The sequence below is a fragment of the Aedes aegypti genome, chromosome 2 (assembly GCF_002204515.2).
Source record: "Aedes aegypti strain LVP_AGWG chromosome 2, AaegL5.0 Primary Assembly, whole genome shotgun sequence".
In the NCBI taxonomy this organism is placed as follows: Eukaryota; Metazoa; Arthropoda; class Insecta; order Diptera; family Culicidae; genus Aedes; species Aedes aegypti.
In genome coordinates this window covers 22,552,361-22,578,924 of record NC_035108.1, presented here as the reverse complement: position 1 = coordinate 22,578,924, position 26,564 = coordinate 22,552,361, and the positions used below count along the sequence as shown (strand labels likewise).

Genomic DNA, 26,564 nt, shown 5'->3' with positions numbered 1-26,564 from the left:
AGCGAGACAGCACCAACACACGGCGCACAGTAAAAGTCAGAAGTACAAAAGAATTTATAGCACGTACAAAGACTCATTCTTGCCTACAGATTTTATAGTTCGGTCATAGTAGGCAGTGATATAAGATTTTTTTATTCGACTGTCAAAAATTTGCACCCTATTTATTTTCAGCTGTTTTCATAACCAAACTTGAAAAATAATACAGTCGACTCTCCATAACTCGATATTCAAGGGATCATCGACTTATAGATTTATCGAGTTATAGAACATACCGATAACAAAAAATTTAAAATCAAAGGTTCAAATTTCTATATTTCCTATACTTTTATGATCACTTCTGCAAGCAGACAATATGCATTTTGAAAAAATATCTTTGGACACTTTTTTTAATATTCGAAAAATACCTAATTTTTACTAAAAAAATATTTTTTATTTTTATGTTTTTAAACTTTCATTACAACTTGCAAGTCCTTTATTCACTGCCAAACCAGAAATGGTCCATGTCTTCCTGTATAAAAATGGGTTTTTAGATGGATATCGAGTTATGGAGGGAAATTTTCCTCCTAACTAATGGAGATATCGAGTTATAGAAACATCGACTTATGGAGAGCATGATGGATGGGAATTTGAAATGACCGCAAAATCCATCGAGTTATTCAATATATCGAGTTATAGAACATCGAGTTGTGGAGAGTCGACTGTAGTTTTTTTAGTAATTTATATATTAATACATTCTTTTTATACCTTTTTAGACATTGAAGGACAGCAAATCTATACGAAGAAATGTTTGCTATGCGAATACGAAATGACACAAATCTTGAAAGATTCAATCATCGCTTTGTTCGTGATAGTTGACTCGACTATTATTTTAATAACACGAATGGGGGACCATTCCAAACACATTTTTGGAAGAACTATTCATTTCTATGGTAGACATTATGTGAGAATGGAGTTTCATTTATGTTCATTCAAGTTGTATACAAGAGGAAGCGTAGTTCGACAGGTTCATTTCTTTCACCGACGTATGTGTAATTAATGACCAGCGTTACCTAACAAGATATACAGTCCCTTACTCGATATTGAAGGGGCCATCGAGTTAGGGAGGTATCGAGTTACAGAACACAAAACCAGTGCAACGGTGATCCAAGGGACCATCGAGGTAGTCATGAAAACCAACTTTTACTATGGTTCTCTTACTCGATATCGAGATATGGAATATCGAGTAAGGGAGAGTTAACTGTAGCATTGCAACATACCGGGGCATGGAATTGTCCAAATATTGCGCCAATAATTTGTGGAGCCTTTTTGAATGTAAAAGAAACAGGAAAATCATATATTTTATTGAATTCCTGTCAGAACAGCAGTGAGCGTACTACCAGAACCATAGCAGTAGTTTAACAGGACGACCCGTCCACAATGGGCGATACCAGGACTGTTGATTTAGATAGAATGTTCCCTAAACTCTCAACACCTCAATTGCTTTCGAATTCATGTTAGATAATCTTTGCAAAATAATGTAGGCATGCTCTGTTTAGAAGACTGCTGGTAGCACCAATTTTCCTTCTGCGTCAATCGGAGCAATTGACTCTGCGACTTGTTTCTATGTACAACCCTAAAATAGTAAGAGCTTTAGTATTAAATAGAAAGTTTTAAAATTTACCGCTTTAATTTACTTAAAATTTCTGATGTTGTTTCATCAACACGAAACATTTTCAATCTTGACTAGCTTGCTATGATACAACCATAAAAAATTAGTGTACGTAGGAAATTTTGTTTGCCGACTACTCGGATGTGCAAATCTTGGTTAAAATAAACCGAGATTCGGCATTCTAAATTAAGTGTGTAAACTTAAAACATTGCCATTCTATGGTCTAAAAACGAAATTTTGCTTAACGTGTCCATTATGCCCCAAATTCCCCTAAATACCGACGGATACTAGAGCATACACGAAATCCGATAAAACATACCGCACTTCAAAACAGTAAAAACGACTAAAACTCTCCGCAATTTAAATTCAAACACAATTCAGGAACAAACTCACCAGATGAATCTGCAAGCTCCTGGAAAATACGCCATGTGGAAGAAGACCTCTCGTATTCCGCATCAAAACTGTAACTGCACAATCTGTCTTTCAGAGGTGCAGAAAATAAAAAAAAACTTTCATTTTTTCTTCTTTTATAATAATTTCATTTCAACTACAAAAACTTTCACAAGAAAAAAACCTATCCGGGTGGCGTAGTACCGACGGAATCAGCAGCAGAATCGTTCATATTTCTTAAATTTTCTTATTCAACTTAAACTATAATTTTAATGCTAGTTGCATTAGTTACAGACATAATGAATAATTATCTTTATTAAAAATGTATATTAACTATATCAGTGTGAAAACTCGAGGATACAAGTTTATAATAACCTACATATTTAAGTGTCAATTTCCGACCATTCTACGCTATTCCCATTTTGACCACAAAAATGGAGAAACACCACATGATTTCTCCAGTCGTGTAGACAGAAAGGAAGAAAGGGTTTCGATACGGTAATAGTTTATGGTAAATGTTTTCAAAATTGACAGACAGCGTTATATATCCAGTTGAATCTCGATCTAGCTTAATATCGTTATAATGTACCCTCGAAGTATTATAACTACATCCACGCGCTCTTTGCAGTCGATTTCAATTTTCATTCGTGTTTAATGTACCGAGTTTTACTTTTTCCATTCGAATGGAAAAATATGTTGTCATCTTCAACACCATCCATAAACTTCACACAAAATCTTTAGTTTCCTCTAAAGTTTTCTTTTCAAAGGTTCAACATTTAACTTTTTTTTATAAATAATGTAATAAATGTATGCTTTGACACGATGTTTAACCGAAAACATATCGTGGTTGCTCGCCCGTTTTAAATTCGGAATATTGTCGTGATTAGGATTGTATTAATATCATAAATTTAATCGTACGCTATCAAGAGTGGTTGAAATGTAGGAATGTCAGTAAAGCACTGCATCTGATATCATTGCGCAAACACGAAAATCCAGTCATTGAGCACGTAAATATAATGTTGCCACCCGCTAAAGCACCCTCTCGAGCCACCCAACAAGGCGGAGCACAATGTTATGTGCGTCGGCCAAAAATAAATCATTATGTTCCATACCTCCACCCACAGAATTATGTAGGCAGTATTACTTGCACACGTTTCATTCAAAGGTAATATTGTCGATATGAATTAATCAACAACTTCATGAAAGCTCAAAATCACAATTTATTTCATCTGGTAGTGAAAACATGTTTTTTGACCAAAATTATGAGCATTTTTTACACCATGCGTGTGTTGTTTACTTTTTTGACAGTTTTCTCCTCTCTTCTCTCGCTTCTCACGGACGGAGAAAGTTTGCCATCAGTATGCATTTGAATTCTACAGTCAATTATACTGCATAATATCTAATATTCATTTTTGTTGTTAAAATGCTTCGTACATTATTTTTCTCACGCATAAAAATGTCGTGTAACACTTGTAACATTGTACATCTTTTGAGTGTTATGAAATTGTAAAATACGTGACTGTTGTGTATGAATATCCAAACAATTTTAATTCCAAACATAAAAACTGACATCACTTCCAATCAGCGAGAGCTGCGCATCCGATTCATAAACAATTTTGGCTCAGTGAATTCGTGTTCCGGTGCTGTTTTTCGAGCACAAATCGGTGAATTTAAGTGATTTGATGCTCCCAGGAGCACGGCGTGAGAAAAAATAAAGTGTTACAAGTATCGCATCAGATTTTTGAATTGTTACCGTGAGTAGAAATACCATGAAAAGTGAATTTTTGACCGGGCACCAAAAAGCCTTCAAACAACAACCCGGTGCGTGAAGAAGAAGTGATTCGGTAGTGAGTGGTATTTTACAACACAAATCACAGCAATAACTACGTGTTTGCATTCAAAAACTGAAAAATAGTGAGTATCACATTCTGGAATGCTTTCCGTTAAAAAAACACCCCTCTACGATAAGGTTAGTAACTCCATATAATCATTTTTTGTGATCGCTCTCGAAAACACTGCGAGAAATGTGAAAGGGGGGAGCGGAAAGTGAAGAGGGAAGTAAGGTACCATATTAGAGGCCATTTTGGTAATCAAGGAGATATGTCCTTAAGGACATATCTTACAACGTTTTGATAAGCACATCACCACCATTGTTTAATGCTGCTGTGTTTCATCGAACAACAATGGAATGCCCAAAGTGCTCCCTGCCGTTCAACTGCCAAACAGAAGAGTTTGTTGTCTACGGTAAGAGCTGCCTTAAATATTTTCACGCTGCTTGTGTTCTTCTTATTCTTCTTCTTCTTCTAGGCATTAACGTCCTCACTGGGACAGAGCCTGCTTCTAAGCTTAGTGTTCTTTTTGAGCACTTCCACAGTTATCAACTGGGAGTTTTCTTTGCCAAAGTTGCCATTTTAGCATTCGTACATTGTGTGGCAGGTACGATTATACTCTATGCCCAAGGAAGTCAAGGAAATTTCCATTACGAAAAGATCCTGGACCAATCGGGAATCGAACCCAGACACCTTCAGCATGGCTTTGCTTTGTAGCCGCGGACTCTAACCACTCGGCTAAGGAAGGCCGCTGCTTATGTTGGAATTTGCGAAACTATTGCACGCTGTGTATTGAAAAACATCATATGGCTGTGTGATGATTGTTTAGAAGTTTTCAATGATCAACTCTTTCGTCAACTGCAACAAAACGCTCCCGTAAATATTGAAACAGAATTACACGATATTAAGGAAAAGCTTGCTAATATTACGGAAGTTCTTGCTGCGTTCACTTCTAATCGTGTTACTGACGTCTCGCAAGGACCTCGCGAAGAAACCTTCGGCTCGATTCAACGTCCCACGATCGCAACATTCTACTCCGATATCAGAACTCAACCGCGGTACTAGGATTGATGCTTCTTCAGATATATCATACTCATCCACGGACATAAACAGCGTTTCGTTAAAAAAAAAAAACACATTTTCGCTTTTTCTTTCGATTGTTGATGCCAGCGTCGCTCAGCAAGAAATTTCAAACATGATTGGAGAATCGCTTGGAATCAATGAGGAAACTGAGAAAATTAGTATCACTAGACTGGTCCCTAAATGGAATACTGGAAGCTATGCTCTGTATGCTTCGTATATGCACGACGAACATGGAAGCCTACTAAGATGCAATCCGAAAATTTAAGCAATTGATCGAAATTATGTTTTACATATTGTTGAGTGTCATCTATGATTGTTTCATGCTTGAATGTTTATGCCGAAATATGTAATCTGTCATTCCTAGTTTTAAGTATACCATCATTGGGGCTTGCTTTTGCCTGTTGGTGTATTCAAGTAAATAAATAAATAAATAAATAAAAACTAATGAATACTTTTACTGGCAACACTTTCGATTCATATAAAAACGTATTTATGCTCTTTCATATTTCGCGTAGTTAAAAAAAATAGTCATTAAAGTCACTCGTAAGCCATATCGTTTCCTTCCCTTATCAGTAAAACCGTATTTCCTTATCTCATATATTGTTAGCAATGCGCTTATGTGTGCCCCTATCCACACAACTGAAAAACAAAACGTATAGCCTTTCCCTATTATCGTGGTCAAGGTGAGAAGAGCGTCAAGTGCTCGGAAATCGACACCAAACAATGTAGAACAACTTAAATTTGTACCCACGAGTTTACACTTTGATTACGCTTCTGGTATAATAAATATACATTTTAAACACCGATAATTATTTATTCTGTCCGTAACTACCGCAATCACCATTAAACCTATAGTTTAAGTAGAAAAAGCATTTTTTTAATTTTGTTCGATATGCAAAAACTTGCATGTTGAAGAGTCCCTCCTGGCTACACCACTGGCCCATCACCCGAAAGGCTTTGGATTTATCCATATTTTGACAAATAGAATCGAACAAAAATAGTCTGGTTGAAATCCCAGTGACCCTCCCTTGTAAGATTTAACATCAAATGATCGATTTTGCAAACTGTTCAGTTTGCTGGCGAGAGGTCCACCAATTTGTATTTCCCAAAACGATAGTCTTCTGTTTTAGCATATTCTATGGAACAACGACAAATTTGAACTCAAACGATATGTGCCGATGGCGGCCTGGTTTGAGCGAGGATTACTCATTAGTGAAACTTTCATGTCTATGACTTTTGCTGAATTTGGCATCTTGCGAAGAATGTTTGCCATTTTTATCAAGACTCTACTAATCTCGAAAATTAATGACTTCGTTTCTGTTTCCTTGAGCTAGAAGAATTTGATTAACTTTGTTCGTACTACAACTGTGTTTGTCGAACCTGCTCCGTGCGATAAACACATCGCACACCATCAGACAAATTTGCCCCATCGAACGAAATTGGAACCGCAAGTAAATAAATAAATTCCTATTTATCTTGGTGTAGCTGTCCCAGATAATCCGCCAATCCCATCATCTATGCTGACCGACCGGCGACTCGTACTCCTCTGAATCCAAGGCATACAGTCAGGTCTTCTACTAGAGGCTGCCACCCATTCTACGCCCACTGCAGTGGGAGGAAAGTGGGTGGCAGCATCTTATAAGAGACCGACTGTACACAATGTTTCTGTTCAACCCCACTAAGCTGAAGCGCACACATAGGAAGGAATCGGTCCTGAAGGGGGTAGGAAATTTTTGTGTCTCAAATTGAAAGCTCAAACAGAGTGATACCTACACTCATCTCCACATTCGGGTGATCGATAAATATCATCTCGGACTCTTCGCCATCCAGCAGAATGCTAACGGTTTTCTCGCCAAATTCGTCATCTGCTTGTGGAAAGAAAGAAAGAAAGTACGGGAAGGTACCGACGGCGGAAGAAATGAAGAAAAAAAAAATACAAGTAAGGTGTTAAAATTGGTGTTTGCTCAGTCCGGATGCTGTTTCGTCATCCGAGTGTCATCTCCGAATCGCACCGTGTTTTAATTCATCGATCTCACGATCGAAATAGAACGATCTCAAAACTATTATATTCAGATAAGGACTGTGATGAACTGAACTTGGAGAATTTAAGCACTGCAAATATTGAGAAATTCCGTGGCTTGGACAAAGTTGTTTGTAATTATATAGTCTATAACTTTACTAAATTTTATCATAGCTCCTAAATGTATATATTTATCTCACTTTTTGGTGATCTGATCATCAAACTCTAAATACCAAAAAAAGTGCCTTTCTTATATCAAGAAACTTCTTCCAAGACATCAAACAAGTTTTGAAGTTACTCTATTTGGAATCGTGAAATCTCCAAATTCAAACACTGTGACACCGTAGCGCAACGACCCAATTTCACTTAATTTGCGCCTAATGAATTTCGTTAAAACTAAGCTTACCCAGACTGGCATCGTACGTGTGCATGTACTCCGACGTCATAAACTGCGAAACGAGCGCCGTCTTGCCAACTCCGGAGTCGCCGAGCATCACCACCCGGTACCTGTGGAAAAATGACATTGAAAAGTTGCAGTCGGAGCGGGATGCATAACACCAGGCGCAAGTGTCTGGTAGAAAGTTTTTCCCGCTCATCATGGCTGGAGGAAAAATGACTTACCTCGTTGGGATGGGTTCGCTGTCGTCTTCCTCGGCGTTTGGCGACGAAGGCAACGAGTCAACCGTGGCGTAACCTCCTCCACAGCACGAACCTTCGAAGGGAGATCGTTCGCTGGCACTGAAATATTTTTTTTGCATAATTTGTCAGTTGGTGTTAAGATAGGGTGTCAAATTTGCTAACAAATGGCTCCATCTAAGTTCAATTTATCGTAATATAATTATTAAATTGGTAGGATGCGGTACTGCTTTGATGATTTTCTTCTGCCAATTATAAACAGATTTTTATATCACCTAAACGAATTGTAATAGTATTCACTTTAGTGATTTTAAACTGATTTTTTGAAGAAAACAAGAAGAATATTCCTTAAAAATTTGAAAGTTCCTATACACATACATGGTGTAATTTCTGGAAGCAATTCAAATAGATTAACTCGTTCTGAAAGAATTTCTAAAGGAAATATGAACATTTTCCTGTGAAACTTTAGGAGGAGTTGGTGACAAATAATTGGCAAAATTCAGGTGCACAGCAGCGTAAGGGCGAACCCACAAGTAGAAAAATCTAGGATTTTATTCTAGTTTTTGTAAACCAATCGTTCATACTAAACGAAGATAACAACTGAGGTTTTAAAATAAAAACTCAAATTCTGGTTTCACTGTCGCGAAATTTCAGAGATATCTCGTCGATGGTCAATCTGCAATGCTTGGTAATGTATGAGCATGTGAGGTACCTAAGAGATAAAAATAAAAACGACTGTAAAAGTTGCATGAAGAATCCCTGGAAGAGGTTAAGGAGTAATTTCTTAAGTTATCTGCGGAGAAACTCCGGAAAGAGGATTCTCTATAGAAATTCATAAACGTATTCTAGATGTTCTCCCAGAATACGTCTATGAATTTTCTATAAAATTCTTCTACAATCTTTGGAGAATTCTTGAAAGAATCTCAAGAGAAAGCTTGCAGGAATCTCAATAGAAATATTGTAAACTGTACGGAATCAAATTGCGACACACACAAAAATTTGACAAAATTCGCACGTTCATCCAAACATCTACAAATTTTCAGGGAGTAAAATAAAACATGTCTGGAATATTTTTCAATGTTTGTTTTATTCAATTTCATTTCCATATCCAAATGCACGTACTATTCTCTTCACACCATTTATATGGTCCTGTATAAAACTTGGACCAACTCTTTTTTGTGTGTGGCAGTCCATTTTTTCTTCATATCTTCCTCCGATTTCACTTCCTAAGGATGCTTCCGAAGTACCTTCTTCATGATGGCCCGGTGCTTTTCAATCGGCCGCAGTTTCGGTGCGTTCGGGGATTGAGATGCGTCGGCACGAAATTGATATCTTAACCTTATGCCACTCCAAAACCTCTTTCGAGTAATGGCACGAGGCCAAATCCGGCTCCGGCCAGAAAATCGTAAGTCCATCGTGTGACCTCAGAAGAGGAAGTAGACGCTTCCTTTAAGTACACCTGCCGATTGACTGTTCCAGTTGTCATATATAATTTTGACATCTTCTGTTTCTAACGCCCTCAGGGACATCGAATTTATAATGAGCAGTGAAAAACTGGAGCCCCGGAAACTGCCGAAAGTCTGCTTTTACATACGTCTCATCATCCATGAAGAAGCAATGTGGTTTCGTCAACATCTTCCGTACACGTGTTTTACCTATAGTATAGTGCCATTCATCGCGATTAGGCGCCTTTTGGACCTTGTACGTATGTAGTCCTTCATGTTCTTTTTTCATATCTTGCACTAAAGTTTTGGATAGGTTCAGTTTCTTCGCCACATCTCGAACTGAACTGTTGGGATTTCTCTTGAAAGCTTCCCAGACAACCAAAATGTACGCATAACGAAATCACCTGGAGGCTTTGTATGTGCATAATTTCACTTATAAGATGTCGCGAAAAGGCTTTCTACGTACAAAAGTGGAGGCGATATGCGTGCATATATTATGTGATGAATAATAACATACAATGCGAGTGTTTAAATACTCCACCGAACTAACCTGTGATATTATGCGACTAAACTTATGATAACAAATGTTGATTTGACAGCTGCTACGAATTGATTCGACTTACTTTGTACGAGTGTACGAGGCGAAACAAAATGTGCAAATGAACTCAGAAAAAAGTGTTTTATGCGAGGAAACTCATCAATTTGACGAGTTTATCCACGAAGTTTTGCGAGTTTGATATAATTAGTATGAATAAACGAGTTATAACGTGAACTTTCATGCGATTTCTGGTTGTCTGGGTTGCACTACCGGTGTGTGATTCAGAGATCCATTTTTGCCACTTTTTGGTTTCCGATCGATAGTCAAACGTTGATGATACCGGTTTAAAACACGAGACACCGTAGAATGTACCTTTGCCAGCTTTCTGCTGATCTCCATCTTCACAACAATTGCACATCTGCTAGTGAAACAAATAAACATTGAACAAATCACACTCAAAATTTCATTATAAAATACCCAAAAAGTAAAAAGTTACAGCCATTTAAAATTGGTGCAATATGATTCCGTACACCCTTTAATTGCATTAAGCTGAAAGTTGAAGAAATAACCGACAAAGTTTAATTTTGGAATCAGAAGCCCGAGACGGACCTTGAAATTTAAAATGGCCACAACTCAGAGACTTGAATTAAACGCGGTAGTTGGCCTTACAATCTTTGGATGAGACATCCCCCTGACCCCTCCCCCCTTTTCTAGGTAACGGAAAAAAACGTGGACACGTGGGGTCCAAAATTTTCCTCAAAAATATATATCAACATCTAGATCAACAATTGATCTAGAAGATTGGTATCGTCGGCAAAAATCTTTAGTAGATCAAGAGTTTTTCGACGTTGAAAAATCTGATAGATTCATCCGCTAGGTGGCGTTAGTGACAAATTCCATTCAATAATCTGTATCTCATGAACCTTACCAGCAGAAGGTTGGTGTCTTCGGCAAGGCTGATCAGCAGATCAACTTCTGAACAGCTTCGCCTAAGACACCTTCCAGCTGTTAAAATTGAAAAATTGAAGAAAATTTATCACTTATCGCCACCTAGCGGAAAAAAATCTCAATCAGGCTCTTTAACGCCAGATAGCCCTTGATCTGCTGAACAGCTTTGCTGAAGACACCAACCCTCTTCTCTCTCAATTGGATTTTGAGATATCCGTTTGAGGCCAATTATGGACCCTTCGTGTTCCCACTTTATCCGTTGCCTGGAAAAGGGGGAGGGGTCAGGAGGGATATCTCATCCAAGGATTGTAAGGCTAATTAGGGGTACCGGGGGCAATATGAACACCCGGGGCAGAATGGAAACCCCTAGTATCTTTGCATATGCGAATAGTTTTACACTTTAGATGCAAACAATATTTTCGTTGCCTGTCGGAAGAGTAAATTATCCACTAGATTTCAAATAAATTGTTCAAAACATTGATTTCAAACCGAAAAATTGAGAATGATTTTATTGGGTTCGAAAATTATAGCATTCACGCCTCACCAAATATGGTTTAAGAGGCAAATGACTGCAAGTTGATAATGTAGCTCTTGAATGAATTTTCAATTATTTGTGCTATATTCAAAAATATAGTAGATTTTTTTCTGCTACTTTAACCCGTATAGGCCTGAGTGAAAGCAAAAATACTAAAACCTTTACCGCTCAGCGAATACCTAACGGATTTAAATAATTTTTTGTCAGTATACTCGTACACATATCTTGTTTCTTAAAGTGGTCAAAGAATCTCGGGAATGTTAAGACATTAAAAAAACTTATATTAAAATTTCTTATACTGTTGGGGCAAAATGGACACCGGGTGACAAAGTAGAGCTGACAGTTTAATGAAAAAGAAATATAACTTCAAACACAAAATTATCTAAAAATATTTAAGATTTGATGCAATGATTATGATGCGGAACCACAAATCGGTTGAAAATCGTCAATTCTGGATTAAAACTAACCTGGAGCTAACCATCGAAAGCATCTCTACGAAAATGTCGGGGGGATTGATCGCGTGACAATTTTCCTATAAACGTTAAGGTGTCCATACTGCCACATGGGGGTGTCCAATTTGCCCCACTAGCTTGATGATGATTACCAAATATATGCGTTTTTAAACATTTTTTGGAAGCAAACTATTGGTTTCCAAATTATGTGATAATGTTAAACAAATGCTTAAGAACTCTGAAAAGCATACTGTACATAAAAAACACTATGATATTCATGTCTTGACAGTCAAAATAGGCAAATTTATTTCAAATTAATTGGACTATTATTATCCGAGGTTCGTCTCGGGTTTTTAAGGGTTAAACACTTCATTTCAACATACTAAAATGTAAGTTATTCTGTAAACATGAATCTCGAAACCGTAAAACTTCATCATGTTGATTGGGCCTTAATAAATACACGATTGGATAATTAAATCCTTTTTTTTTTCTTAAAGAAAATTTACTCAGGAACTCCGAATTTTTTTTTAGGAATCTAAAGACATGAACTTATGTGAATAAAAAAGAAAAACTGAAAAAAAAAATCAGTTATGTCATGTCAAGAAAAAAAAATAAGAAAGGAACATCTAGAGGAACCTCTTGGAAGATTCCTTAGTGATCAACATCCTTCCTGAACATGTTTATTTTTCGATAGTTAGGATTTTCGCTGGCACAACTTCCAAGTATTTCATGAATGTTTTTGACAGATTAAATTGAATTTTTTAAGATTGAATTGTTGACAGTTGGCTGATTTCCGATTCAATCTAAGGCAGAATCCTGAATTCTAGTAGAACTGCATTAAGTACATGATTCATTCTATGAATATGATAAAAAAATGGGAAAGAAGACATTTTGAATGACTGACTTCGATAAATTAGAAGATTCAGATTTTTTAACGAGGTTGAGAGCTACACTGGCCACGTCCTTGCGATAGATGGTTAGAATAAAGTACACAACCCAAGTAACATCAATAGCTCAACAACAGTTTATTCAGCTAAAATCAGCTCGAAAATGATTGGTTCAACTCTTATTCCACCAAAATGTTTGTTGGGAAGACCGATTTTTATACGAAATAGTTTGGAGCCCGGAAGCTGTGATCCTGCAAACCGAAAATGAACTTAATGTGAGAAATATATTAACATTTTATTGGTTTTTACAAATTTGTTTACTTGTAAGCGGTTTCTTCACAACCGCTTAGGCCGTAAACCTAGTTTAACCATATTGGTTTTCGGCTTAAACGAAGGTGAAGAAGGCCTTTAGACGGAATTTAAAACTTTGTAGAACATGCTCTTATTTCCAAATGATTTTTGAATACCAAAGAATTAAAATAAGACCATATTCGTCAAAATTACAACTACAAAATTCTTGTATCGAATTCAAAAATTTCCTCACATATCTGATTCGAAGCTATTTTTTTAAAGATAGTTTTGCCAAAAAGAGGATCCGTTTTTGGCAACATTTTTAAATACCTCCATTTTTTTATATTTTTGGTCAATATTGTCGGGTTTTTTGTTTTGATCATTTAAACAACAGGTTAGTTTCACGCCGACCGTATTTCAGAGCTCCTTGGTAGTCGATATTTCCCACTCATCGATCAATAGGGCGCCCATACGTGATTATTTATTTGTGATGGTCTAGTGTTCGCAACATTTCATGAAGTCATTAATCTCTATAAGTATCTCGACTAGAATTCCAAAATATTTACTTAGGCATTCATACTGTGTAACCAGCCCACTTGAGTCTGGCAATAAATGATACACTTGATAAAAATCATTCCTTCGTTTTCCAGATTTGGAATGACCCGTTCGAACAAAGCACAAACACTGACGGAGCATCAAATGTTTTTGTTACATTTAAGAAATATAGTCATGGCTTCTTTTTGGGTGCCTTATGCCGTTTGTTCCGTCTCTTGAAATGCGCCAAAATATGAACAAAATCAACCAAGATTGCGAATCTTATGTGATGAAATTAATGAAATCGTATGAGCCAAGCAAAAGCCAATGAAACAAAATGTATCCATCACCCAGTAGAATACCCTTAGTTTTACACACTACACAAATAGATATAATTGATTGTACTAGGGATAATAAAGTTTACAGTGTAAACTTTACACTGCATTCAACCAGTCATCCCAAACGAATAGCGAACACGTTGGTTCAGGCGATTTCGTACTTTGTTTTCGTGTGCAAACTGAAACGCTCGAAACAGAACCTAAACCCAAACATGTGTAAAGTGAACATCGGTGCAAACGCCGGTTCGAAAACAGGTCTATTTGTAACTCGATTGGAACCACTGTTCAAATTTTGGTGCTAATCTTCGGTTGCATCGAGGTTCAGAACGATGACACAAACGGTGAGACAGAAAATTGTTGATATCCACGCTTATCAATTTCTACTTATCGTGTCTTGTTGTTTGATTTATTAAAATCCTTGCTTTTTCATAAAGTTACCGCTAAATGTTATTTAAAGTATTGATCTCAGTTGATCTGCTTAAACAAAAACATTTATTCAAGCCTCAAAGGGCTTGCGATTTGAACCAAAAAGTTCCATATATCCGCGTTCCGTTCCCTGTCTGCCTACTTTGTGCCTTGAACCGAAGAACACATGTACCGGGTTCGGTTTGATACACTGGTACAGAGACGAGGCGCGTTTGCGGTCCAACACAAGTTGCAAGCTTCAAACCGAAGTTGTACATCGGTTCGATTCATGGGAAGACAGCATTCAACTCTCAATTAAAAATGTTTAAATTTATATACCCTTATAAAATGTATATAAATTTCATTAAAATCAGTTGAGCACTTGCATTCTACGTTATTTTTTGTTTTTTTTTTCAATGTCTGCTTAAAAATAATTTTGAATGTATATTATTTTTGATTGTACCCCGTTTGGCATAAAGTCGTTTGGCATAAGGTCGTTTGGCATAAAGCCGTTTGGCATAAAGTCGTTTGGCATAATGGTCGTTTGGCATAATGGCCGTTTGGCATAATGGTCATTTGGCATAATGGCCGTTTGGCATAATGATTGACTTGAAATATATATCGGCATTTTTTAAGCTTTTACCGAGATCAACACCACCGAGCCCACAGCAAAAAAAATTGGTAGGTTCTAAACAAGCGTGGTGTTCGTTCAGAGATTATCCGGGCTAAGAATTTCAAAAATTGTTGTGACATTATAGAGCTTTACTAAATAAAACTCGTGACGGGTCTCGACATCTCAGAACATAGAGTACCCTTGAGCTTGTTGCGATATACATATTTGAAAACAGTAAATTGGCAAGGAAAGTTCGCAGTTATTCATCAAGGGAACGCTCATAGAATATTTAGCTGCATATCAAGCTCTGTCCCAGTTTGGACGTAACACTCGCTGAAAATTACTTGATAAATGAATGATTTTTTTTTGCAAAATATCAAAAGCTCTAATCAAAAGATCTATTAATGCGACTTAATACAAAAATAGCCTTTATACGAGAGCAGATTATTTTTCGTTTAAAATGTTTCAGACTCTAACGCAAAAACAAATCTTTTCACAGCACAGCTCAAATGATCAACACATCTTTGAAAAAATATTTGTGGCAAAACTTTTCAACGGTTCAATATAAATTCTTATTTTTGAAGTGTACATCAAAAACACCGTCTATTATCGAGAAAATGGAAAATTTGTGATTGAAATAATATATTTTCCAGCATATCTCGTGAGGAGATCACGCGTTTGCGCCAAAAATAGTATATATTGAATATTGGCAGGTTCTGAAATAATTATAATTCTAACAACACATCTGGCAAGAATTGATATTAAAAATGGTTCACAATTAGATTTACTAAATAATAAAATTTATAACAGTATAAACATAAAAAACAGCCTATTTTTAAAAGAAGGCAAAATTTACAATTAAACCAATACAAGAATTGACGCCAAAAATTATTGCGGCAATGACTGATTCCCCCGAAAAGTGGTGACGAGAAAGAACGATAAACAGACAAAAGAAGGAAGTATTCTGTCATTCTCGGCTATACACATGTTGGCAAAAATGCTGAAGACGGTAAAACTCGAAAGAACCGCCAATTAAATAAAGAAGGGTGCATATTAGATGGTCAGTTTGTTCACCCCCCTGAAATGTATATAGTTACGACAATTAAGGGTGCTAAAAATTTTCCGGGGGAGTGGGCTAGTCGAGGAAACGGGATATTCGGGAAATTGCATTCGGGGAAACGACATTCGGGGAAAAGTAGCACAACCCATCAAAGTAACTGCAGTAATTGATTTCTCTTTTCGCTGATAATTTGAGCAGATCAATGTTATCGATTGCTGCCCTTTTGTCAGTTGTATACAAAAATACTTAAAATATATAGCTTCAATGAACAGTCTATGCATTAAAGAAGGAGAAATTTATTGAAATTTAAAATCAACAGTTTTCATACCTATAATAATGGTTACATCATATTTAGGAAAAAAATAGAACAATTAATAGAAGGGTAAATTTGTGCTAAATATATAAAAATCTTCAGTGCAAAAATTTGTTCCAATAGCGAAACTCAAAAGAAGAATTAATATATGAAAGAAAGGTAATTTCTGGATAAATAATAAAATACTATTGGCAATAACTTTCCTAATACAGTCATCTCTCCCTTACTCGATATTGAAGGGACCATCGAGTTAGGGAGGTATCGAGTTACAGAACATAAAAGCAGTGCAACTGCGTTTCAAGGGACCATCGAGTTAGCCATGAAAACCAACTTTTACTATGGTTCTCTAACTCGATATCGAGATACGGAACATCGAGTAAGGGAGAGTTAACTGTATGCATAAATTTATTCAAGAGCGAATGATTGTTGAATAGAATGCCATTTTGTATCAAATGACTCCAAAACAAGCCTTGTGTCATCAGAAATAGAATAGAATAGAAACGTAAAAACGAAAATTGAGAAATTCTTGGTTTCAGACTCATTATGCCAAACGACTATTATGCCAAACGACCATTATGCCAAACAACCATTATGCCAAACGACTTTATGCCAAATGACCATTATGCCAAACGACTTTATGCCAAACGGCTTTATGCCAAACGACTTTATGCCAAATGACCTACCACCATTATTTTTAGCGATCAAAAAATCACTAAAGTATGTGGTAGATAGGATGGAGAGTGTTTTAGCTGTAATAGTTGTAGATCTGCAAGCGTTAATTATTTAGAGATTCTGTATGACGTTCATTTTTAAATAAAGATTCAACATTATATAGCAGTAGTACTCAGGATAGGATATACTGCGAGCCATAACAGGATTTTTTTTATCAATGATACGAATCGCATAACACAATCAAGAAATCCTTGGAATCCTTAGCTGAGTGTAGCAGCTTTCAAACTGGATTCTAGAGGATTTTTACTGAATACTTGCTCGTTGTAGTGGGCTTCTGAGAATTTCCTGCGGATCCTCAAAATACTAACAAGGGAAGGTCACGATGGTGTTACACGGGGTTTTCAACCGGACTATTTTTGTTAGATTCTACATGTCGAAATATGAAAAACCCCAAAGCCTTTCGGGTGATGGACCAGTGGTGTAGCTAGGAGGGGCTCTGAAAGGGGCAATTTTGTACGTATATTATATTATTAAGCAAATTGCAAATTTGACAAAAATATTTTTTTAGTATCTATTGTGATGGTAGAGAACGGAATTGACATTAATGTATGTTTAAAATGTATTTTCCATGCCATTGGCGTAACTAACATGGAATATGGGCACTCAAACAAATTTGGTTTTATTAGAATAGTATACCAATACTGAACCCATCTCGATTGCGCCTATGGCATGGAAAATACATTTTAAACATACATTCATATCAATTCTGTTCTCTACTATCACAATAGATATTAAAAAAATATTTTTGCCAAATTTCCAATTAGCCTTATAATATAATATACGTACAAAATTGCCCCTTTCAGAGTCCCTCCTGGCTACACCACTGGTCCATCACCCGAAAGGCTTTGGGGTTTTTCATATTTCGACATGTAGAATCTAACAAAAATAGTCCGGTTGAAAACCCCGTGTAACACCATCGTGACCTTCCCTTGTAAGCACGATCTGAAAATTCTTAGATCATTTTTTTTTCAGATATTTGTTCGAGGTGGATAGGAATGACGTCATCAAACAGCTGTTAGTTTTCGAAATATATCACTTTCTTAATCTAAATTTTGAAAAACAAAAACAAGCTTAGTAATAAACATCAGCAAATATTTCCAACCGATAGTAATTCGGTAAAGGTCACCGGTAAAAACCATTTTCCGATGACTTTTTCCAAAGCGAAGGATGATATAATCAATATACAAATGTGAAATTCACGTGATGTTCGTGACATTTAACAGCTCTGATTAGGATACACATATGAATCCTACATATCAGCGTTGCAGCAATTTGATTATTTTTTTGTTCGTAATTTGGCCAAACGGCATTCAGGCAAATGGCCAGACACTACGGTAAATTCTAAGAAATGATATTTTGTATGCTGCCGAAAACCAACAATGAAGTAAAATTGTAATTAAATTTTGTTTTGAACAATACTAAAGACAAATAAAATCGTCGTTGAAAGACGGAAACTTTTTGAAAATTTTGTTTTTAAATTTAAGAGTAGTGATTTTTATTTGAATGTAATGAGATAAACATGATATCGAACCTGATATTTGCTCGTTTTTCAAAAAGGGGAGCATTTCAACAGTCCAAAGGAGGACGTAAATATATATAATTGAGAAGGAAGACACATTCCCCACCTCATTTGTTGACGGTTTTTCCACTAAGCAGCTCAAAAATGTATTACCATATTCAATTGAATCCTCATCCAAATCGAAGTTAATTTTTCAATTTAATTTAGCATCCCACATAACGGTGCGAAATTTAAATGCGATCATGCGTGTAATTTGCAAATCGTGATTGAAATCGAAAATTAGCATGAGAAAACATTTTGTTTGCAGTGCCTAGGGTGTCCCTGGAATATTACTGATATCTCTATGATGATAAAGAATTGAACGAATCTATCGCACCCTATTTACAATTCAGCTCTCTTTTAACAACCGAAAGATGAAGATACACCGCACGGTACCGTTTTAACTAAGTGCCGAGCAATGTGAGCCAAAGATCCATAACGTGGAAAAGTGAGAAAAGGCAACCGTCAACTCCACCCCACTACACTGGTTCCACCCCCAAAAGGCGAAAGGTTAATTAAATAAATGTGCAAAATGTGCTGTGCGGCGCGGTTTCAACAGTTTGGTTTTCCCACTTGAACGGCGAGCGTTGTGTGGGAGGATGCGCTCTTTCCGCAAAATTATGCTAATTATTTGAATTATTGATGGATTTTGCAGACTTGGTGGCACCAGACTCCGATGGAGTTTCCCGACTAGAAGATCATATCAAAATTATATTATATTGAGAAATTATTTCTCGTTGATAAAATTGACATATAATATAAAATGAATCCAATGATGCATAACAAGATTATTTTAGAATGCGTTACTATTCGTTTTATAATACATCATGTAACGAACAGTAATAAGAAACTGTAAGTTACCTATATTTGACATCAATCATGAATGTTAGCTTCTCTCATAAATATAACAAAATTGATTTTAACGCAGAGTGATATGTGGAACAATATAAATAAAAATAGATGGTGTTTGTATGTCACGAAATGGGCAAATATGATCGGAACAAAATAAAACATCAAGTTATAATCCTAACAGATTCAGCTAGTCGGGATGTCATGTGTCACGTGTGTTGTACTGCTCTGGCTCTGAGTTGGAATAAATGTATGCGAGATCCGGGAAATTCAATTAGCGAATGATTGATTTAACGGGCGGATGGATGGATGGATGAAGGAATCCGGATTCTTGTTTATGTTGTGTCATGCTTGGTGGAGCCTGTGATACGACTTTCCGATGCTTCAATTATCCTTGGTTCGTTCTTTTCGTGGATCTACGTTGATAAGAATTTGCTCTAAGCTGATGAGTGTTCCGGAAATGAACACTTTGTAAATTGGAACATTTTTCTTACCAAGAGCGTTCGAAAACAGCTTTACACAAACCAGTCATGTTAGTACCATGACATAGAGTAGGGCTTATGTAATAAACTAGGGTTTTAGTATGAATTAAAGCACTTTCAAAATTTTCTCTGAGAAATAGCACAGTAACGTTCAGATAAACAATCAGTTTTCATTATTATCTCTCAGGATCGCAATATTTAAGATTATAATCCTGTAGAAACTCACGAGCTTAATGAATTTGCCAGATAATGCGCTATGAAGCCCTAAGATATTTTTATCACGATTTTTCACAAATATTTAGAATCCACCTAAACAATTCTCACAGTAATCCGTATAAAAATCTCACCATGAATTTTTAAAAGATAGATTCCTTCAAGATTCTTTTTTTTTTCAAAGATTCCTTCATTGGATATCTAAAATTCTACAACCATTTAAATATCTTTGAAATCATTTATTAATGTTATTCCGATTATCCAACCAACAGTCCTTTATCGATATCGGAAAATATCGGTTTGGTGTGAAATCGAATGCCATATTGAGAAAATTGATCCGATAGTATCGATATCATAGATATTTGCACAACCCTATAATAAACTTACGTTTTAACAGGAGTTCTCATTAATTCAGAGTTCAGTGCTATTTATTCATAATTGGATTAAATTCCATAAATACATCATAATAAAATTAACCATATATGTACTGTATGATACTCACCGACTCGCCGTGGAATTCACGCTAGTATTACTTCTGGACCGTCGCGATATGATGGAATCCCCACAGTTGACCACCGTTCCCTTGCTGATGGAGAAATGCCTCAGTCGATACAGGTCATCGCTCTGCCTGGGATTGTACGGACGTTCGGGCAGGGAGCAAACGCGTGGCCTCGCATGGTCCGGGACTGTCAGAAGAGCAAAATTACTATTTACGTACCATCCATAGATTCTATAGCAAAACTACTCAACAATCATTTTCCCGAATGCGACACTTACTCGAATACCATTTACCCGATTGGTATAGAAATGTGAATTATATAATATATCAAAATATCGTTTTGATTTTTATTACGGACACTTAAGTCCTCAGTGAAGTATAACCACGTGTTTTTCGGATAAATGACATTCGGGTAAATTTCCTTCGGATAAATAGATTCCCAGTATTAGTAATACAATCCCACCCATGTGCAGAATTAATTCCCCGAGCTTACTGGGCAGTTCCAAAAAGTTCGATGTCCTCCGCTGGCGGCCCCTCGCCGATGCCTGAAACGCCAACGGGCCCACATCTTCATTGGAAAACACTGACGTGTTGGAAGCCCCACTCTTCACTGAATCGCGCGAACCCTTCCGGCTGGCCAAATAGGCCAACCCACCGCCCTTGTGGCTGCTCCTCCGGCGACCTTTTCGGCCGGGCATCGCTCCCATGGTTGTCATCGCCGTCGCTTCTGCCGTCGTCTGCGTTAAATCGCTGGTCGATTTGTGACAATTCAACGACACCACGCTGTCCGAGCACGTGCGATCCAACGTTGAGTGGGAGCTTCGAAGGACCTGTGTAGCACGCAGGAAGAAGAGCGAACACATGTTAGAGTTGTCGTTCCGTTAGATGAGCTTAGTGGCAGTCGACGACTGTTTGCAAGTGAGAGTTCATTATTGAATCCCATTGTCAACAGCACGTGCTTACCGCAGCTCAGAAAGAGATGATTGATAAAGATAGATAGATGGATAACATCGATAAAAACGGATTTTGGACGTTTAGTCGAACGAAGTTGGGTTGATTGATTTTCTGTTACACTTTAACCTAATTCAACGACCTTTTTTCTATAACGTGTCCACTTATAACCACTTTTAACTTCCAAGATTTTGATTATCGACCGTTTCAAAAAAAAAAATACTTTTTAATAAATATGATGTTCCACAATATAATGATTTCAGGGGCCTTTCTTAGCCGAGTGGTTAGAGTCCGCGGCTACAAAGCAAAGCCATGCTGAAGGTGTCTGGGTTCGATTCCCGGTCGGTCCAGGATCTATTCGTGATGGAAATTTTCTTGACTTCCCTGGGCATAGAGTATTATCGTACCTGCCACACGATATACGAATGCAAAAATGGCAACTTAGGTAAAGAAAGCTCTCAGTTAATAACCGTGGAAGTGTTCATAACAACACTGAGCTGAGAAGCCGGCCCAGTGGGGACGTTAATGCCAAGAAGAAGAAGAAGAAGAAGAATGTTCCACAAAATTGCAAAGGAAATTTAAGTCTTCATAGAGTTATCTTTTTCTTCTTCTTTCAGATTTAAATAGAGGGCCGTACATAAACCACATGGTTATTTCACCACGTGTTTTTTTAAGACGTATTAAGTACGTATAAAATATAAACTCACTAATTTGTATTGGTAGTCACTACCACCAACAGATTGCACTCTCATACATCAGGTCCCGTCTACCAGTCAAACTACATAAATATTATATTCTTCCTTAATTGTTGGCAATACTGGAATTTTTTATGAACATGGGAAATTGTTAGATCTTTCCTTTAGTCAATAATTCAACATCAGAGAATTTTCTGAGCATTTCTCAAGGAATATGTGACGACCAAACCCTCCCCGCGATGGAGATGGCCTAATGCAGAAGGTGCCGTTTTATTTCTATCGGGTCCACTGCTGTCAAGTGTTGCGAGTAGGAACAATAGCACGGCCGGATTGATATAAAATCATCATAAAAACAACTTTGCAAGTCGTACAACAACGTGATGATATTTGATCTCCCTAAAATAATAACAGTTAAATTAATTATTCCTAAATAATTTGCTAAAGCTTACTTAATTCTTCCTTTATTGAATTACAAGTGAGTACAATTAGAATTTGTTAATTATAACTAAGGATCATGCAAATTTATTATACTAGTAATTGGATAACCTAACTTGGAAGACACGATAGAGGAAGAATTTTGTTGTGAAGATTACTGAAAATTAGTAAGTCCTAATGAATTCATGCACATGCAAATATCATCTAACTAAATAAACTTACAGCTAAAGTATATCCCACAATCACACTTGCATTGGCCTGGGGTTGCTATAAGAGTTTCGGTGACAACAGAATATGTCTTGAAATTCGTACTGAAATACATCCATCAATTCTTCCAGAGCGTTCTTAAAAATTGGTTTGGTTTCTAAAGCATTGGTTGGGACTTCCAGTAGAAAAAATATGAAACTGACTACTAGCAGAAGATTTAGGCAAATCGTGACTAAGATAAGGGAACAGTTATATTATTTCTGAATTGTTGGTAAAAGCTTACGACCTCAAAAAAAGGAAATGAGAGCTGCTTAACATTATAAAGTTGTTTCAGAACTGTGAGTGAATAGAATAGGTGAAAATATTCCACACTTTCAGAGACATGCTAGCTAATATGTTAATAGAATTATAAGACCAAATGAGACAGTGTGGTAATAGCTGAAAATGCTCGAATATATTTTTTTTTCGTAAATGTCAATCACTTTTTAAACACGGCTTTGAGATTATTCCTAAATATATGATGAATGATTTAACAATTTACGAAAGGATTTTTTTTTAGAAATACATATGAAAAATTATTATAAATTTCCAAATCAATTCCATACATACATTTCCAGTAGTTCATCCTCATTTATCCATCATAATTCTTGTGAAGATTTTTAAAGGTTCACTAGCTTTATTCAGAAGCTTCTCTAAGAACTACGCTAAATTGCGATAATTAAAGAGGTACAAACAATCACGTACCAAAGTTAAAGGCAAATATTGAAAAAAAAAAAATTACACGGTTTATGGACGATCCCTAACGATCATTCGTACACGTAAAATCTCCATTTACTTAATGGGTCGGAGGTACAGAACCAGAACTTCACGAAATGGAATCATTACGTAGATAGGATTTGTGTTACGTAAATGAAATTCTCACCTTCGAAATTTAGTTTGTGTGAAATTTTGTAGATTAACACTAGGAGCCCCGTGATCAAATATAAGTTGTACCTTGAATTTCAATAAGCCATTTCTTAACAACGGTTCAACCGATTTTCGGAATTCTTTCACGTATCTCATGTCCATATTCCATAGCTCAGTACGATAGGGAAAAAATGTCCCTATGGTTTTTTGAATTTTTCCTAGAGCAAATAAACCAATACAATTTTTTTTGCACGCTGAAGCGCGGCTTGAGAATCACGTCAGATTTTACCGCAAATAATTTCAGGGTTTTCAATCCCGAATAATCCTAGGTAACCTGTTACCTGTTTGCATATCAATCAAATTTCAAAGTGATAACATGTAGTTTTTTCGATACGAATTTGATTGCAGTAGTTTTTGAAAACATTTTTGAAACACTTTTGAGTATAAATTAAAATAATAAATTACACACAAAATTTATTTTGATTGAAAAACTTAAAAAAAATCCTGTATTGTAACCTGTTTTTCTATAAACCAAATTAAAAAGCGGTAATATGTAGTTCTCTCGGCATAAGCTGGATTGTAAGTGTCCAGCGAAATTGTTTGAGCAAAAATATAAATTCTGGATTATAATTAAAATTTTTTTTACCAAAAATCTACGAAAATAGGCTAATTTTTCCTCCAGATTATCTCAAAATAAATTATCGCAGCAATGACATGTCATTTTTGCGCTATGAATTCGCTTTTATAAATTCAGTGAATATGTCTGGGCATAAATAGTAATTAATGGATACCGTAATCCGGGGTAACATTGATCATTTTTTTGAATATTTCTTAAACATTTGATTTGAAAATGCATGTGTTGCAAATTTTATATTTTTAAAACAAGTACTGCCACCCATTGCTCGTGTTTATGTACTGTATTTTGTTTTCTGAAAGTTTAAAGCATGTTTAAAAAATGTTTTAAGTGAGTTTTTGATTTAGCTGATATGGGGTAACATTGATCACACCATGAAAACATCGTTCGGTAATATTGAAAATATCATTACTTACTAAAATCATGGTCCCTGAAGCCGAATATGAAGGTCAAACTCTTATAAGTCATTTACTCTTTGAGTTATTTTAAAATTAAAAATACCTTGAATTGTGGAATACTCCTAAATGTATGCAATTTCCTAAGGGAATTCTTCACGCTTTATAATAATTAGTGAATTATGTTTTATTGAACATATTTATGAAAATTTTGACAACGGAGTCGTTTTCGGCGATGTTATTTTTAGTAACAACCGCATTTCTCTTGCTCATATCGTTTACAGAACTCATGTGAGACATGATTCTTTTATGGTGTCATCCATAATCATGAAAATCATTATTTACAAAAGTTGAAAAATTTGCGCATGAATACAACTTTTTTTTCGCAAAAACCTTATTGTTTATTAGCTCATGATTAGAAGAAAGAGAATCGCCATTCATGCATTGAAAATATTTCATCAACAAATGTTGATTCGAGTTTTTTACAAAGAGGGTCATTGCGATCAATTTTACCCCGCTGATCAATGTTACCCCGGATTACGGTACACTTAAAAATTTATATTGCTAAATATCCACTAAAATACTTATTTTACTATTCACCTTTAAATCGAGTTCCAAAAGGATGACATGTAGTTTCTCTACATGATTTGATTGCGCAGAAACAGTGCATTTATTTGAGTAGTGAGATATACTGTCTATTTTGAGAACTTTTAAGTGTACGTTAATTTTGAGTAGTATTTGTTTTAATTGCTTTTAGAATAATGAAAGACACTTCCCTATGCGGATATATGCATTATCAAAGTTAGAAATTTGATTTTTGTCGAATAAACGCTTCAATTTTTACTTCACAGGTAAAACAACAGTTTTTTAGTTGGTTTTAGTTAATGAAATTTTGAATGTAATTGAAAATGCAACTTTTATCTTCAATAAGTTCACTGGATTTCTACTAGAAGTTCAATGCTGAAAAAAGTATATTTCGTTGATTTCAGTTCTTATTTATAGGCAAACAGGTTCTAAAACTAGAGGTTTTGTAATTTTTTAAAGTAAAAGGCAGATGTGATCCAGAGTTTCACTTTCTAGTTAAATATAGGTGTACCAGTTATGGACATAATGGTTTCCTATTTCGCCATACGTGATAAATTTATTATCTTCAAATTTTTAATCATTCTGTGTGTTTAAGTAGTGCGATATCAAATATATCTATAAAATATTGAAAATGTTAAAGTTTTCAAGAAAACACGTATGGCCAAATAGGGAACCACTATAGCCATATCTGGTACACTGTACTGGTACTGTACTAGGTACTGTTCTACAACATTCAAATTTTTGTCAAAAAAACTACAAGTGATCGCTTTGAAACTCGTTTTAAAGGTACTCAATTGAAACATATAAGCTTTTTTTTTTCATTTTTCTAGTAAAAGAAATTTTGAATGTAACCAAAATATACTATTTCTGCCCAAATACATTCGCTAAACTTCTAAAAAATAATTCAGGCCACGACTGACTTTTAGCATTGCTTTGAACGTTGTTTTACAGGCAAACGGAGTGACAATTTAGGGATTTTATTGATATAAATTTTGAGTGTAATCTAACATTTCTGTTTCTACTCAAACATATTCACTAGACACGTATAATCCAGTTTAGGTCGAAAAAGCTACACGTCATCACTTTAAAATTTGATTTGTAGGCAAAAATGTCCAAAAACGACGATTTCTTGATGTTTTGTAACTTATTTTGAGTGTAATTTAGAAACAAAAATGTTTTTTGAACTGTTAGAATAAAATATGTGTCGAATTAAAAACTACTCATCATAGCTTATTTCCTTGCTGGAACATGTTTTCTGCACTTTAACATACAAATTTAAATCGAAAAACTGTCAAATAACATTTCATAAGAAAGTTTTGAACTAGGACGCTCATAATAGAAGTTAAAACTGATCTTGATCAGTTACAAATAATCTAAATCAAAACCAAAGGGATCAAAATGTAATACAACTTATTCCAAAATACTTTGTCGAAGATTCCAATCATCTAGCACGCATTT

General features: G+C 35.8%; 1 protein-coding gene across 6 annotated transcripts in view; it reads right to left on the bottom strand.

The window, feature by feature from the left end:
* The window catches only part of LOC5571269, a 68,177-nt gene that overhangs the window by 26,992 nt on the left and 14,621 nt on the right, over nucleotides 1-26,564 (bottom strand). For 4 of the 6 annotated variants that reach the window (XM_021840219.1, XM_021840218.1, XM_021840216.1 and 1 more), the window contains exons 5-9: nucleotides 20,792-21,128; nucleotides 20,302-20,485; nucleotides 7,592-7,708; nucleotides 7,377-7,477; nucleotides 6,724-6,818 (exon numbers count right to left, since the gene is read on the bottom strand). In XM_021840219.1, the coding sequence (XP_021695911.1) occupies nucleotides 6,724-6,818; nucleotides 7,377-7,477; nucleotides 7,592-7,708; nucleotides 20,302-20,485; nucleotides 20,792-21,128 (834 nt within the window). Of the gene's footprint in view, nucleotides 1-6,088; nucleotides 6,664-6,723; nucleotides 6,819-7,376; nucleotides 7,478-7,591; nucleotides 7,709-20,301; nucleotides 20,486-20,791; nucleotides 21,129-26,564 lie in introns of those variants that run through there. The other 2 variants (XM_021840220.1, XM_001653517.2) reach the window with 2 other exon arrangements.